This window comes from Gallinula chloropus, assembly GCF_964237585.1.
Source record: "Gallinula chloropus genome assembly, chromosome: 2".
In the NCBI taxonomy this organism is placed as follows: Eukaryota; Metazoa; Chordata; class Aves; order Gruiformes; family Rallidae; genus Gallinula; species Gallinula chloropus.
Window position 1 is genome coordinate 129,823,021 of NC_140086.1, and position 15,597 is coordinate 129,838,617.

General features: G+C 39.6%; 1 protein-coding gene across 1 annotated transcript in view; it reads left to right on the top strand.

Moving 5' to 3' along the window:
* RAPGEF5 (Rap guanine nucleotide exchange factor 5) overlaps positions 1–15,597 on the top strand; it is a gene marked incomplete at its 5' end in the record, with an annotated part of 154,282 nt that overhangs the window by 25,940 nt on the left and 112,745 nt on the right. The window contains 5 exons of the mRNA XM_084280501.1: positions 485–535; positions 971–1,077; positions 2,077–2,198; positions 3,522–3,690; positions 9,128–9,194. Of these exons, the coding sequence (XP_084136627.1) occupies positions 485–535; positions 971–1,077; positions 2,077–2,198; positions 3,522–3,690; positions 9,128–9,194 (516 nt within the window). The remainder of the gene's footprint in view (positions 1–484; positions 536–970; positions 1,078–2,076; positions 2,199–3,521; positions 3,691–9,127; positions 9,195–15,597) is intronic.

Here is a 15,597-nt window from a genome sequence, read left to right on the forward strand (position 1 = left end):
ATTGAAGTGTTCTGTGACCCTGAGGTGTCTTTACGGGATTGATAAAGTTTGCTTTAAGAGGCATTAGACCATGTGTAATTACATTTTTTCCCCGCTAGTACATGCTGCTTTTAATGTTGAGTTCATCGTGCTGTCTTTTCACCTAGGGTTTTTTTTATTTATTTAGGTTTATCTGGATATTCATCACTGTAATTTCTGGTCTTTTCTGACTGAAATAATTGTGTGTTGCCTACACACTTAGCCAACTTGTTGCTCATCTTTTCCAGATCGAGAACAAGTGTAGTAAACAACACAGAACTGAGTTTACAAAACCTTTTTCCTGATGTGAGGGAGGGAAAAAAAGAGTTTTGGAGACTTCAGTTATTCAGCTGATTTGACACATCCTTTTTATTTAGATTTCAATAAATAAAAGACCTACATTGCTACTTTTTTTTTTCTTACAAAAACCAGAACGAAACTAAAGCTCTACCAAATTGTCTTACAGACCCTGTCCAGAAGAATTTCAAATCCCTATTTGGAAACTCCTTCCAACAAGGTACTTGTCAAGCTTCCTTTTAATTCCACTTCATCAAACAACGTATTAGGAATCTTTTTGCTTGGATTTAACCTCCTAGTCATAGTTTTGAAGACACTTGTGAATGGGGCCTGTTGTTCAATCCAGTTAACAAGTTATAATGTGTATATTAAAAATTGTCTACTCTTATTGCTGAATTTCCAAGCTGAATTGCTGTGAGTTCCAACAGCAGCAGATGTAAAAGTGGCCCAACCTGTAGGAGCATCTGCAACCCATGATGCGACTGGGCATGACAGAAATTGGGGTGCGTTTCCTATGAGGCTTTGACAGCTTGTCATTTAGCCAGGGAGAAGGCATTGCTCAGAGGGAGGGAGCAGACAGACAGTGGCAAGGCAATTTACTACAGCAGAAATAAATCCCTGTTTGTCACAGTTTTCAATTTCTCTTTTCATTCAGATTTATGGAGAAAGTTCTTCCTGTGCTGGGAGAGCTCTCAGGAATATTTTTACTCTACAAGCATCTGACCTGATTAAAGACAGGGTGTACCTTACTGGCATCTGCAGGTAACCTGAGATTATTCATTTTAATCAACTGGATGGGTTTGATGTGCATTTATATGTGCCCTGATTTGACAAGTGGATAAATTCTGAGATTTTGTGTGTTTTTACTAAGAATTGAAAAGATATTAAAAAAACTCATGTATTTTAATATCTTTTCTTATGTTACTTAGTCAGTTGTCAGAAAGCTGCAGTGGCCTGATTGCATTAATTTAATTGCTTATGATTTCATATACAATTGTGTTTATCTGTTAGTTTGTTGAAAATAGAGGGTATTAAATTCAGCCCTGGTCTGGAGTTATAAAAGAGATTAATTGGATTCCTCAGGTTTAGTTACACAGTCATTTCTGCATGTAATTTATGGAATATTTCTGTAATGAAGTGATTTTCCATTTGTGTTGCATTACAGCATAAATGCTTCCTCCTATTTTCAATTATGCCAGAATGCTCAGGTCTCTATTATAGCACCATTCATTCCTATCCATATTAAAGAAAAAGCCACAGCTTTTTTCTTTTTTTTATGATTTAAGAAGACAAGCTTACCAATAATGTGCAAGATGAAGTACGTACTAGAGCAATACTGAAGGTCTTAGACATATATTGTGTAGCTGTATTGCTTATGCCTATGCTTGGAAAGGACATAAAATCCTGAGGCTAAAAGCTGGGTTTTATTTAGCTTTTCTACATCCTTGGATGACTGTCTGTATGCAGCACAAATTGATAAAAATATTACGTATTTTAAAGTGTGCCACATGAATTAGGTATCTAAGGGAACTTATTCATCCAACAGAAGTCCCCTCGTAACTAGGGGCATCCCCTGAGACTTGCTGGAATAATTTATTCCTTTGAAATGAATAGAATTACAAAAATTAGTAATTGAGACAAAGTGTTTGCCCTGCTGAACAAAAGGATTCGTTTTTAGTAACTTTAAATAGTCGGTCTTAATTATAAAGGAGCAGTTTAACATTACTGTAGTGTTAGAAGTGATGTCTTGTTTATTTTCAGGAGAAGCTGTGTTGGATCGGAACTGGTAGACTGGCTTTTGGAGCAGTGCCCTTTTGTAAAGTGCAGGTCTACAGCAGCTGGAGTGTGGCAGCTCCTCCTCGATATGGGCATTATATTATCAGGTCAGTCTTGATAGTGCTTCCAGTGTGCAGGAGGCTATCAGTTCCTCCTGCACTGCCCAAGACTCACGTTTTTGATTGGAGAGGAAAAAGGAAAAAAAAAATATGGCAGATTGATGTATTTTTCTTGACAGTTGCTTATTTTACTATCTCTTCAGTAGGTTCACCTCTGTGACTCCTCATTTCACAAATACCAAAGGTGAATCTTGTCTTTTAGGCAATTTCTTTCCTTTTTCTTCTGTCTATTGCCATGTTGCAGACAGCGTGTGTCTTTTCCAGCCTGTTTTGGCTTTTTTTCCCCCCCTTGAGTTTCTAGGTTTTTCACAAGATCTGTTGAGTCACTGCAGATCATGGCTTCACCAGAAGACTTCTCTAGCAATTAGTGTTTTCCATTTCCTCTCTGTGTGTTTCATAGATTTAGATTACTATGGATTGAGGGTGGATTCAGCTCCTTAAGATGTTTGTGTTGCCAGGTTCTACCCAGTTGTAGAACCTGGCCCACAAAACTTTTCCCCCAAAATTTGGGGGTTTGGCCCAGTTTATGGTGTTGGTGATAATTATACCAGTAACCTGGGAATCTGATGGGTTGCTTGGATAGTTTAACTCAGAATGTATCCCACTTTGGGGTCTGTGCTAGACACTTTAACTTTCCTTCTTGCAAAGAGTTGAGTTATTATGGAAGATCTGTGCTTATGCACACTGACAGTACACTTAAAGGTTTTCTTCTGCTCCAGCTACACTGACACTGTGTCTGATCATGCAGCCTCAACAGGGGCTGAATGACTCTCCAGCAGGAGCTTGTGCTTTCAGTTTTGGACCCCATCCTTTGATCCCAGTTCAGTCTCAGTTACTCCAGGGAAGATGGCAGCTGTTGTATTGGTGCACCATCTTAACCAGATCTACTCTGCAGAACCAGAGGCTATGAATTTGAGGGGAAGCCAGGATGTGATGGGCTGCATCCCCATTATTGATATTCATTTACTAGTGGCCAGGCACTAGTGAGAACAAATTAGAAGCTAATGGGAATTGAGAGTCAGAAATATGAAAAGTGAAAGAATTTTATACCTTAATTCTGAACTGATTTCCAAATTTAATAAATACTTAGCAGTCTTAATGAATCTCAGGAACCTGGAGATGTTCAAATGGAGGTTTCAGGGTTGTCCTGTTTGGATGAACTGAGTTAATATTGCTTCTATTCTGAGTTTGCAATCCTTTTGCCCTGTGTGATGGTAGATTAAAGTCAAGTGCAATACTGAATATGGTGGGGACACAGAACCTTTATGCAGTAAGGGTTCAAAGGATACCTGATGTTATTTTTTCTTACAGTGGACAGACAACTCTATTTTCAAGACACTCATGCATTCTACCAGTTCTCAGCGGATGAATGTACCTACCTCTTCTGTGAATTTGAGAAAGAGGAAGGATGGAAGAATGGGGTAAAGCTCCTACTTCAACTACTGCCATTGTCTCCTCCCAGGATTGACATGTGCAATCTGTAAGTGTGCAAATAACAGCTGTTTCCAACTTTTGCTGACTGGTTTGTAAGTAGTTGACTTACAATGACATTGCTTACCCCCAGACCACCGTGCAAATGAGCCAGCTTTCTTTTCAGGTTTGAGAAATTTTGTAGAGATGGGCTTTTCACCTGAGAGAGTCAGTGTGGGTGGATAAATGGTGGCACTCAACTTGGAATTTTGGTATTATGTGGTTCTTATGCACTAATTTGCAGACTCTTGCTTGCTGTATTGCCTGGTCAAATGGCTTTCTTACTTTTCTGGTCTCCTCTTGCATTTGGAGATTTGGCACAAACATGGCAGTAGGCATGCTGTGGAACTGACTGATTAGCAGATCAGAGGCACTCGTTGTGGATCAGGATCAGCTATCAAATGGATGGAGAGGAAACATAGGAATGTGGTAGTTTTAGTCATCTGATTTCAGTTTGCTACTGCATGCTTGTTTGCAGGTGCAGAGCTCTCTAGCCTCACGTTATTACTCCTTTTCAGAATATCCCATTTAAGAGTTTTGCTTCCTATGTGTCTCTTCCATCCATTGTGCACTCTGTGCTGAAACAGCTGTGCTCTAAATGTCCATTTAGGGCAGCTAGGAGAAAACCATGGCTGTCTGTGCTACAGTGAGAGTCCAAAATACAGGTGAAAAGTGTCAGTGAGAGGTTTGGAGGCTCCTGACCCCTCATGCCTTGGCAAATCTGCAGAAGCTGGCCTGTATAGACAGTTGGGTTGATTCCATTGTCCCTAGCATGATGAAACCTCAAACCTTACGCTTATACTGTGGAGAATTATTGCTCTGACAGTAGTAGTATTTATTCCCTTTGATGTCAAAGACACAACTTTCTTCTATAAGTACTTTCTTTCTCTACCTATTCAATTAAAAAAACCACATTCTCTCAAATAAATGTCCAATGGAAATATTTTAATGGACAACAAAACCCAAAGTCCCTGTAAGGTGTCACAAGCGCAGTTTCTTAAGTTCAGGATTTTAGTCTGATTCTTAAATGTTGAACTGGTCTAAAAAAATCTCAGTAATTTCTGTGTGTGTCTCAAGGCAGAAACTTGATTCCCTCCCTTTTGCTGACTGCCTTCACCGACCAGAAATTGCCAGTTCTGGAGTCAGGATTCCCTTGAAGATGCATTTATTTGGTCAGCTTGAATGAGTGTAGCCAAGTGGCAAGGACCCCAAATTGACTAAAGCAGGGCACTGAATCTGCTCTCCTCAGCAGATGACTCATATGGGAGAAAACCTTTGAAAATTTTTGCAAATAGAAATTCTTGTCTTCCAGCCTGCTCTGGTGCTAAGCAGTTTAGCTGATCCTCAAATATCAGGGCAACTTCACCTTGATTTCAGTGGGAATTGGGATTTTCCTTATTATCACTGCAAGTCAGGCTGCTTTTCATGGTTCGTGACTACTTATGCAAAGGTTCTGAATAAAAAAGACAGAACAGATAGGTCATATTGATGTGTAATGTGAAGGATGCTGGGTAGGAAACCAGATTAAAGACTTTTAGGTTTGAGTTGAGAATGTGTCCTGCATGCTGACCTTGGGTGGAGAATACCACTATTTTACTGTCTGCTTTGCTGTTCTATCCTTTCAGTGCAACTGCCATTTCTAGTGGAAGATGATCCCTGTCACATTAATTGAACAATTATTCATTAATGTACATTTACAGCTCTTTCCTGCTCACATTATTCAAATTTTAGTTGAAGCTGGATTCCTTTTGGGAGCACTGTCACTGAAGAATTATTTTCTGGAGGCTTTACCTGTCAGATTGTGAGGGTGCTTTGAAAAACCCACAACCGACATATTGAAGAATCGAATGTTAAGTAAGAGTATACTCTTGAGGGAGTGTGATGTTAAAGGGAAAGGAGGCTTTTCCAGGTTCAGAATTCTCCATGTGTGATGCAAATAACACACTGTTGAAAGGGAATAAATGTGGTGAGGGGTTTGTTAAAGTTATCTGACCGAGTTAGTTAACCTTGTGTGCTCTTTTTCATGAAGAGGGCAATTCTAAAAACTCTTCCTTCCATTGAGTGTTGGCCTTTCCCCAAACATATAAGCTGTTTTACATACTATCAGGAGCATAGTCTTTCTTGTAATATGTGTGTTTGGATTTGCTTTTCTGTCTTAGTTTTTCTCACAGTCTGTATTGATGACATTAATTTTGTATGTACACAGGGATAGAGAAATATTCACCTTATTGATTAGATTCCCTGCTTTTGCTGAAATCGGAACCAACTACCTGCTCATGCACCTGAAGGCAATGTTGGGCATCTCCTGGTGCTCCTGGGTGCCAGATGAGCTCTGTCTCCTCTGCAGCTGGCAGGCAGCAGCCTTGTGCTTGCCTGTGCTGCTGCCTGCGTCAGTGGGTCTCTCTTGGAGCACCAGAAGCAGCCTCTAGACCTGAGTAGGTAGTCGTGGCTCTGGGGAGACAGTTCTTCTGGAAACCCCCTTAAAGAAAGGTGGCCTGGTCTCAACTTGCTGTACAGATTTTTGATGGATTTGTATTTGTTTCTGGGTGGTATTGGCAGTGTTGCCAGTAATACTACAGTAGGTTCTACAGTGAAAATAGTGCTTTGAACCCTGAGGTGTGCTTATGGTTCCTGAATAAGTGCTCCCTGTTGCCATTTGACCTTCACAAATTCCCTACATTAAACATAACATTGGTAGGAATCTACCATGAAATACAAGATAGGACATAGGAAATTTTTATCAGCTCTCAATGAACTGCAGGCTAATGTTGTTACCTGTATTACACAGGACTGAGCCCCTGTAAATGTCAGATGAGATGGGACTGATGCAGAGGCCTCTTGGGGTCATTAAATACTCTATGTTAAGCACAGCCAATTTAACTTGAATAGAAAAGAAGTGAATATTGCAATAGCCTGTGAACAAAAGATCCGTATTGAAAGCTGTGCCAGGACTTCCTTACAACCTTGAGTGACCATTTAGGCTCCCATCCAGTGCCTTCTGAATGACTGCATTGGCTTTGTGTCAGGTGTTTAATCTTCATGTGCTTCTGTTTCCTTCTTTGTAAGGGAAGGGTGGGTAGTTTATAACAGCACCTAATTCCCAGAGCAATTGATAGACTCAATAAACCTTTTGAGAATGCATTGGGTACCTTAGACTATGGAAATGTATCCCCCCCCCCCCCCTTTTTTCTTTATCTCATATTGCTTGTTACTTTCTTTTTGGAAGTGTTACACTATATTCTGTATGTTCTGTCATGAAACAATTATTGGTTTTTTAATTTGAGAAAAGTAACCATTCTTAAAAGTAATCTGGTTTTAATGCAAATAGCCAGGATGGGATATTCATTTAGGTGCTGGAGTTCCTGGAAAGCTTTTTTTGCTGAACACAAACATCTCTCAGGTACCTGTGGGTCTTTTACTGATATTGCAGGTGGACTGTAAATCCAACAGAGAGACATACCTAGTGGCTCTGCATTGGACAGTTGAGGTCCAGGCCTAGGACCACAGGTGTATCCATATTGTATCCTCCATCAGTGGGTTAAGAAGCACTAGAGTTGCTCTCATGTGGTGTATGGTAATAATTGTGCTGGACCAGATGTGCCTACGTGCCTATCTAGGACAAGCATCCCTGCATCTCACTCTGCTTAATGCACTACCAAGCCAAGGGACCACTTAACTGCATGGGCATTAGGTTTGTTTGTCTGGGCTTTGTAGCTCCTGTTCAGTACCAGCTCTACTAGGTCTTACCTTGTTCCTTTTAAAGAAAAAAAAATAGGGTGATACCTGTCCTGATTCTGTCCCTCAGTTATGTTTTGTCTTATTTTTTTCCCCACTAGCCTGGGTGTCACAATATAATTTCTCTCTAATTTTAGGAAACTCTCTATAATTGTTAGTATATTAATGGTTTCAAAAGAATTTGATGCTCATATGCAGATGAATACTGCGAGTATTTTTAAATAGAAGATGAAGTGATAAAGGGCCGAGATGGAAATAGCTGTGCTATACGCTTCTCTGGCTTTACAGATTGAATCTACTCTCTACCTTTTGCCTCCGATGTAGAAGAACCAGGTTCTAGCCTGGTTCTGAGAGATCAGAAGAGATCAGATTTCTAGGGAAACATAGATATCTGAAGAGGTCAGTTATTTTCATCTCATGCCCAATTATGAAGAGAAAGATTGAATAAATCCAGTCTTTGTAAATGAAACTGCATTAATTTATTTCTTTTGGGCTCTTTATAACACTTAAAATGTTAAATCATGCTTTTCTTGGAATAGGAAAGGCAGTTGTGAAAATAATTGTGATTTCTAATCCAAATTATCATCTTGGTCTGAATATGCCCCAAGATGAATGCATGTGTCACACTCTGCTTTCAGACCTTAATTTTTTTAATCAGGGAAAGAAATTTTTGGACACAGGGTGTAAGATACCAGCTGCATATTCCAGACATGTTGTCAGCTCTCTCCCTAGACACATCAAGGCATATGAGCAATTAAATAGTTTAGTAGAAGATGGAAGCTTCTGCTAATACCTGGGATTTGTTTATTAGAGCAGCTGCAATTTTGTGTTCAGTTTGCTGGCATGCCACACTTCTTGAAAACCATGACAAGCTCTCAATAGCTTTTTCTTCTTCCCATATTACTGAATGTATCGTATTGCTATCCTTCTTCTGATTGTCAATAAACCTTGAAAAAGGCTTGCAGATGTTCTACTGATGAGAATTAGACTATTTTAAAGAAAAATCCAGCGCTATCCCATGCTGTCCACAGTAGCTTTTGTGTGACATTTTCACATGGGTCAAATTTCTGTGACAGTTTATAGAAGGGTTCTTCACTGCCCCACTTCTGTGAAGACACAAAGTACCTTGTGTTGTGAGCTACTGTCAAAAGAACCTGTCAATAGTGTTCTCACCCATTGCTTTAGCTTGCTAATATATGGCTTCTTGCATGTATTCTTTCAATTTACACATTTTTTATATCAAACTTAATGTCTCATAATGATGTTGATGTTGTCTGCTTTTATCTATGTGAGCCTGCCTTCCATAGGTGTTGCTCCACACCTTAGCAAAGTGGTGAGCAGATGGGGAAAAACTCTTTGCTCTGATGATGGAGGTTGTTTTCAGCAGAGGAAAATATACATTCAAATAAGCAACTCTGAGTTGAGAAGGTCCTGTGTTCTTCAGTTCATCATATTTTTTTTAGTTGAAGAATTCTTTCACTGTTTTACATTAGTCCAATCAAAAGAGTTCTTGACAGCAGGGGACAGAGGATGTACTCTGTCGTTACTGACACAATTAATTATTGTCATATGGCAGTCATCATTTTGATGTGGAATCTCAAAAGCCCTTTTACATTAGTGCCTGTGGCTACACAGTTCCTTGCTTTCCAGGAATCAAAAGATGTTGAAACAGAATGAAAGAAGTAATAAAATCTTATTTTTATTTTTTAAAGGCCTGATCAAAAAATCGAAGATACGGCAGAAACCAACGCGGAGATTCTTGCTCGTCTTACTTCTGCGGTAAGGTCACCGCATCAAAGTTTGTGCTGATCGTGTTTGAAATATTGTCATGTTTTGGATCCTTTCAAATTAACGTCTTAGTGAGCAGGTGTTTGTAATGCAAACTACCATTTTGTCTTTGAAAGTGGGAAGCTTTCCTGGTCTTGGTGTGCAATTCTACAGCTACTCAAATCAGACCAAGCAAGGACTTCTGTGGTCTGATAGTTTTGCAGAAAAGAAACAGGGATTTCTGGTGGACAGCAGGTTGAACATGAGTCAGAAACATGGCCTTGTGGCAAAGCAAGCCAACTGCCTCCGGGGCTGTGTCACCCTCAGGCTGAGGAAGGTAATCCTTCCCCTCTACTTGGCACTGGTGTGACACATCTGGAGTGCTGGGTTCAGTTCAGGACTCATGTTACACTTTGGTATGTCCACATGCCTCTTGCATCCTGCAAATGACCATGATGATAATCAAGGGATTAGAATATCTGACTTTACAAGGAGATGCTGAGAGAACTGGGAGCTGAGCTTGAAGAACAGAAGGCACAGGAAGGATCTTACCAGTGTGTATTAATACTCATTATGAGGGAATAAAGAAGATGTAGCCAGGCTCTTCTTAGTGATTTCCTGTGACAGAACAAGAAGAAATAGACACAAACTGAAATTCAAGAAATTCTACTTCACATAAGAAAGACCTTTTTTTTTACTGTGAGGGTAATTGAATGGTAGAACAGTTTGTCCAGGGAGGTGGTGGAGTTCCTATGCTTGTGAAGATGTCCAGAACTCAAATGGATGTGATACTGAGCTGACCTACTTTTGAACAGGGGGGTGGATCAGATGACGTCCAGAGGTGCATTTGTAACTCAACCATTCTACAACTATTTGGTTCTATGAACTTCACACCTAAATCATGGTATCAGGAAAGCATGGAATTAGTGCTAGTTCTGTTTTGGGAACAGAGATGAAAGTAAACCAAACAGGGTGGTGATGTAATGAAAAAGGCATGATGATAGGAGATACACCAATTAAAACAAATTGCTGTCTTGAAGTTGGTGAAAAATGGAAGGGAAAGAGAATTTGTGCTAAATTTCATAATTACAACTGTATTTAACCAGAGTTCTGTATGCTCAACAACTTATACAAAAATAATTTAAAATTGAAAGCTGGAGAGGGTCTGTTTACAAAGGCATGGAGTGGTAGGACGAGAGATGATGGCGGTAAACTGAAGGAGGGTAGATTTAGACCGGGTGTTAGCAAGAAATTCTTCCCTGTGAAGGAGGTGAGTCCCTGACATAGGTTTCCCAGAGAAGTTGTGGCTGCCTCCTCCCTGGCAGTGTTCAAGGTCAGGTTGGATGGGGCTTTGACCTGGTCTAGTGGAGGGTGCCCCTGCCCATGGCAGGGGGGTTTGGGACTAGATGGTGTTTAAGAGGTCCCTCTCAACTCAAACCGGTGTGTGATTCTGTGTATGAGAATAGAAAATTTTGTGAAAATCAGGGGTGGTGGTGTTATGTATATATTCCTTGATTTATCTACCTTTTTTTTCCTGACTCCAAAAATTAAAGGAAATTTAAAAATCTTGGTGTCCTCCCAGTTTTAGTTTCATAGAGAGAAAAAAAATAGAAAAACAGAATACTTTTTTTGAAATTTGTATCTTTAAAAAAAAACAAAACAAAACAAAACAAAACAGAAAACTACCAACTATATAAAATATTCCTAGCATCACAGAATCTCCTGAGTTGGAAGGCACACATAAGGGTCATTGAATCCAACTCCTGGCTCCACACAGGGCCAGAGAAGTCAGGGCATGGGACTGAGTGCATCATCCAGATGCTTCTTGAACACAGTCAAGCTTGGTGATGTGACCACTTCCCTGGGGAGCCTGTTCCAGTGCCCAACCTCCCTTTCAGTAAAGAGCCTGCCTAAAATGTCTGTCTGCTCAGAACAAAGCATATCATTTAACTATTCACTGTGTAAAGACATTTTTCAGTGCAGTACAAAGTAAAGAGCAGAAACATGGTTACCTCTTAACAACCTCAAAACCATAATGATGTTTTTTTCATCAATTGGAAAAAGGGAAACACTCAACAAAGTGACTTTCTGAATTTAAGGACTGTTTCTAACTGCTGCTGAATACACTTGAGTAAAACACATATCTTTAAGCGTGTGAGTATCTGACAGTGATTTCAGAGTGTTTCTTGTCTGTGTTGCAAGGTCAAACCTTACAACTACATCCTGAATGATTCCAGCAGCAGGGCACATGGACAGACTTAGTTTTTTTTAAATGAACCATTTTATTGCTGTAGCTAACTAGCTAAAGAAAAATTAGGCAGTTGCATCTCCAGATGGCCCAAGACCCATCGGTTGCTGTGGTGGTGTCAAAAAGACTGATCTTTTCTCCCGCCTTCTCTGATTTTTCCACACAACTGTGTAGGTTCTCCTACTTTCTCCCATTCTCATCCTGGAGAAAAGACCTGATACCAGAATCCTCCTAATTTTAACAACTTTATATGAATTTCTTCCTCAAAAACATCTGGAATATTGGTTTTCCTCCAGTAGACTGGGATCTAAAATACTTACTGAAGGGTTACAAAGAGCATTATTTATGTGTCTCAGGGGAATTTGAATCTTCAGCTTGCACTGCTCAGCAGAGACCTGGCCTCACCCAGATGCAGGTCCTTTTTTTTTTTTTTTCTTTCTGTCAGCTTCTAAATTTGTATGGCAAAAATGTCCTATGAGCAGGACCTTGAAACCAAAGGTGAAGGTCTTAGCCATGACTGGACATTTGTTCACATTATCTTGATTTTTGGCTTGCTGAATGTTTACATAATTAAACCATTCTCCCTTGAAGAATTCATAGTTCAGACTCCTGTTCACAGTACTTCTCAGACTAGCACTTCAGGAGTCACAAACCCACCCACCCCTTTTAGTTCCAGCCCAGCACTAAAGTAGACATAGATTAGAGCTGCTTATTTGTGCTTTTCTAGGTTTGGCTACTCAGATCCCATCGATGTTGATGCTGCCACCGTCTCCTCTACTTTTTTTTTTTTTTCCCTTTCTTTTCTTGTAATGCAATAAAACATTCTGTGTGAAGTGAGAAGGAAGCTTCCATGTCAGCTTTTCAGTTTGGGGGATTAAATTCCCAAATTTTCCAACTTAAACTGATTTGCTAAGATCAAGCCCAGGCAACATTGGGGAAATATGTGTGCCTAAAATAAATCACTAGCTTAACATCTGAAAGCACAGGGAAACACTGGAAGCGTGCATTCAAATGAAGTCTGATTATATATTTTTGTAACTCTATGAAAGCTATTACTGTTGCAGAGGGTGAAACTTACCTCACCTATAATTGGCCATATGGCAAACATCTACATCCGAGCTAGCTTCCTCAGGCATTTCTTACAGCTAGGGAGCAGAAATAGGCACTTTTAGGATGCTGAATATATGACTGGCTTTGGAATTCTGCTGTTGGGAAAAGCAGTCATACTTTAGGCTCTGCTGGTAAGGTATCACCCTGTGTGGAGGAAGTACAGTGTGACTAACACAGGCATAAGGCATCTCTACAAGTTTGGTGAATTCTTCTCTCCACCTCTTTTTCTTCACTGTAGCCAAATTGCCTTTAGTCTTTCTCTTACTATTTATTCCCTACTGTTGTTGTTCCCAGGTTCTATTTCACATTCAAGGCACAATTTGTGATTTTTAAAAAATTTAAAAAAATTTTTTTTTGTGATGACTCAACCAGTCTCAAAGTGGTTAGTTAAGGAAATGCAGCCTTGGCTTTAAATGATGCTTGTGGAGATTGTAGAAGATAACAGTGATAGCTATGATGAATGATGCCAAGACAGGACAGCAGAGAAAAAAACTGCAGAGATTTCTTTCTCATCTTCCTAATTTGTGTGTAATGTATGGAATACACCTCCTTTGCTAAGAGCAGAGTCAGATACAAAAGACAAGAAACTAGCTTGTCAGAGGTCTGGCTCTTTCTTTACACTTTATTCCATGATGGAAGAAGCAGAGTCAGTCATGATAACTGAATGGAGTCATGGAGATATATGCTTGTATTGTATGCTCCATTACAGGCAGGCACTGACATCATCAAACTTAAATTGTGAAGGCAGCTGACAGGCAAGCAGTGCAAAGTGCCATTTGAAATACGTTTGCATCAGATAATATTTTTGGTTATGAATTTTTAAGAAAATGTAGTAATTACTCCTGAGTTTAAAGAAGTGTTCCAGAGCTTTCATGCATCCTATGTTGTGTCCCAAAGAGCAGCTTCACATTCAGTGTCTTGTCTGCTAAAACAAGAGTATGAGTATTTCCACTGCAAAGCTCTTCCCTTACATTGTGATGGGACAGAAGAAAATATTGGGTTGTTAATGCAGTATATCTGGGAAATACAGTTTTTTGATACTTTAAGACAACACTACTTTCATTTAGTTTATGAAACTATCATTACTTGAGATGCAAAACTGTGTACTAGTCTCTTTTTCATATGCTGCTGTTTGGACTTTTCTGTTGCAGGACTTAATTTTGAGATTCTGCAAGAATTGCTGCTGAAGTCTTACTTGGCACATTGACATCTAGAATACTGTTTTACAAAAGACTACTATAGGCAGAAAACAGTGAGGGGAAAAGAGTAGAGGTGATATGCTGTGTGTACGAGATGCAGAGTTATGCCCTCTATGAGAAAATGACAGATTCATAGTTAAGAGAAAAACAGTAGTTGTCATTTACATTCAAAAAATCTCTATTTTTGCCCTTTGAAGATGGGAAGATTCACCATATAAGTACCCTATTTGTATTTAATCAAACAGAAGGATATGTGGGTACCGCTCTATGGACTCCCTTGCTCTTTCATACTGCAAGAAGAAAACTGATTAAGCTGTGGTAACATGCCAAAGACACACTCAAAATGTTATCTATCAGGCTTTCATGCTATTTCTGTAAATACTGTGTGGTAAGCTGGCCTTTAAACTGAATCAGTTTTGGCATCTGCAATGCTACTGGAAATGGGATTCTATTTAGATAGCGTTAGCTGTGGCGCAGCAAGCGATATGTATAAACCATTTTTTTGTATTAATATCTCAATTTATTATGGAAGGCATAGCTCTTGTTTGAATGTGTATTTTACTTTGAGGCCACATTATTATCACCGATGTGATGTGCAGCTATCGATTTTGTCAAACAGGCAGTAACTGAAATCCTATTAGGAAGAAGTATGATAATGTGTAGCATGTGTGCAGTGAGAAATGAATGTTGAACACGGATTTCCATCAGTGTAATGATGCATAGGAATTGCATGTCCAGCAGAGATGTCAAGTGCATTTATGCTAAAACAGACAAAAGCATATAGATTATGAAATCCAGGGACACCAGGCAGATCCAGGATGTTCTGCAGTACCAATTCTTTGTGATCTGAGTCCTGTGAGAGGGAGCTCAGACTATCAGGATGAAACCCTTTGATGTGGGAACATTTGCTTAATGTTAAGACTAGAGGAACATTTTGTTTTTATCTTCCTGCTTTAACTAAAGGGTTTTGCTTGGAGTAAGTAATATGCCAGCTGCATTCCTGGCACACAACAAACAATGGTGGACAAAATACAGAAAACCAGCCCTTTTATTGCCCGTGTTGTTAACACAGTTTTTCAAACTTGAAAAGTGCCACCTTATAAGCAAAAGGAATACTGCAGATTTAACCACAGCATGCCACAATGCTGCTTTTTCTTCAGAGAAGGTGGGGTTTTCTTTACACTCACAGGGGGAGATTTGCATTTTTCTATTGTTTGATAGGGTTAATTGAGATGTTTACAACTGCTGCAGATTGTAGTGTCTCCTAAGGCTAATCTTGAGATAATACATTTATTAAATGTTAAAAGATAAAGTGCATTGTTTCTTACCGTCAGTAACCTGTGAGAATAGACCAGGACTGCAGTGCTGACATTGGTACCTCCTTCTGAGTTTAATGAAGGGAGAGGGTCTGAGCAGTTTAGCCGTGAAGACTTCTGGTGGTGCTACTCAGAAAAATCTCAGGTTTTTATTGAAAATTCGACTCTGACTAGCTTGTATGTATTATTACTAGTATATATAAATTGCTGCAAGAAAACAAGCACGAGTTGTTTTTTCACAGAAGAACTGTTCTTTCCCATCTTACATGCAGTTTGTGCTTACAGTACCATGATTAACAGTTCTCCAGACACGGGAATGAGTGTACAGGAAGGAAGGAAGGGAAGGTAATACTGCCAGCTTGCACAATTGTGCTGGAAAAAGGACAACATTTAAGAAAACTGTGGTACTGCTGTCATATTTTCCTGCTTAGAGTGGCAGAAAACTCTGTAACTCTCTGGGGCAGCATCAAGGACTAGAGAAAAGACCCTTGTGCCTTCCAAGGACAGCAAAAAAAGCTGCCTGGTCCTTTGTGACAAAGGAA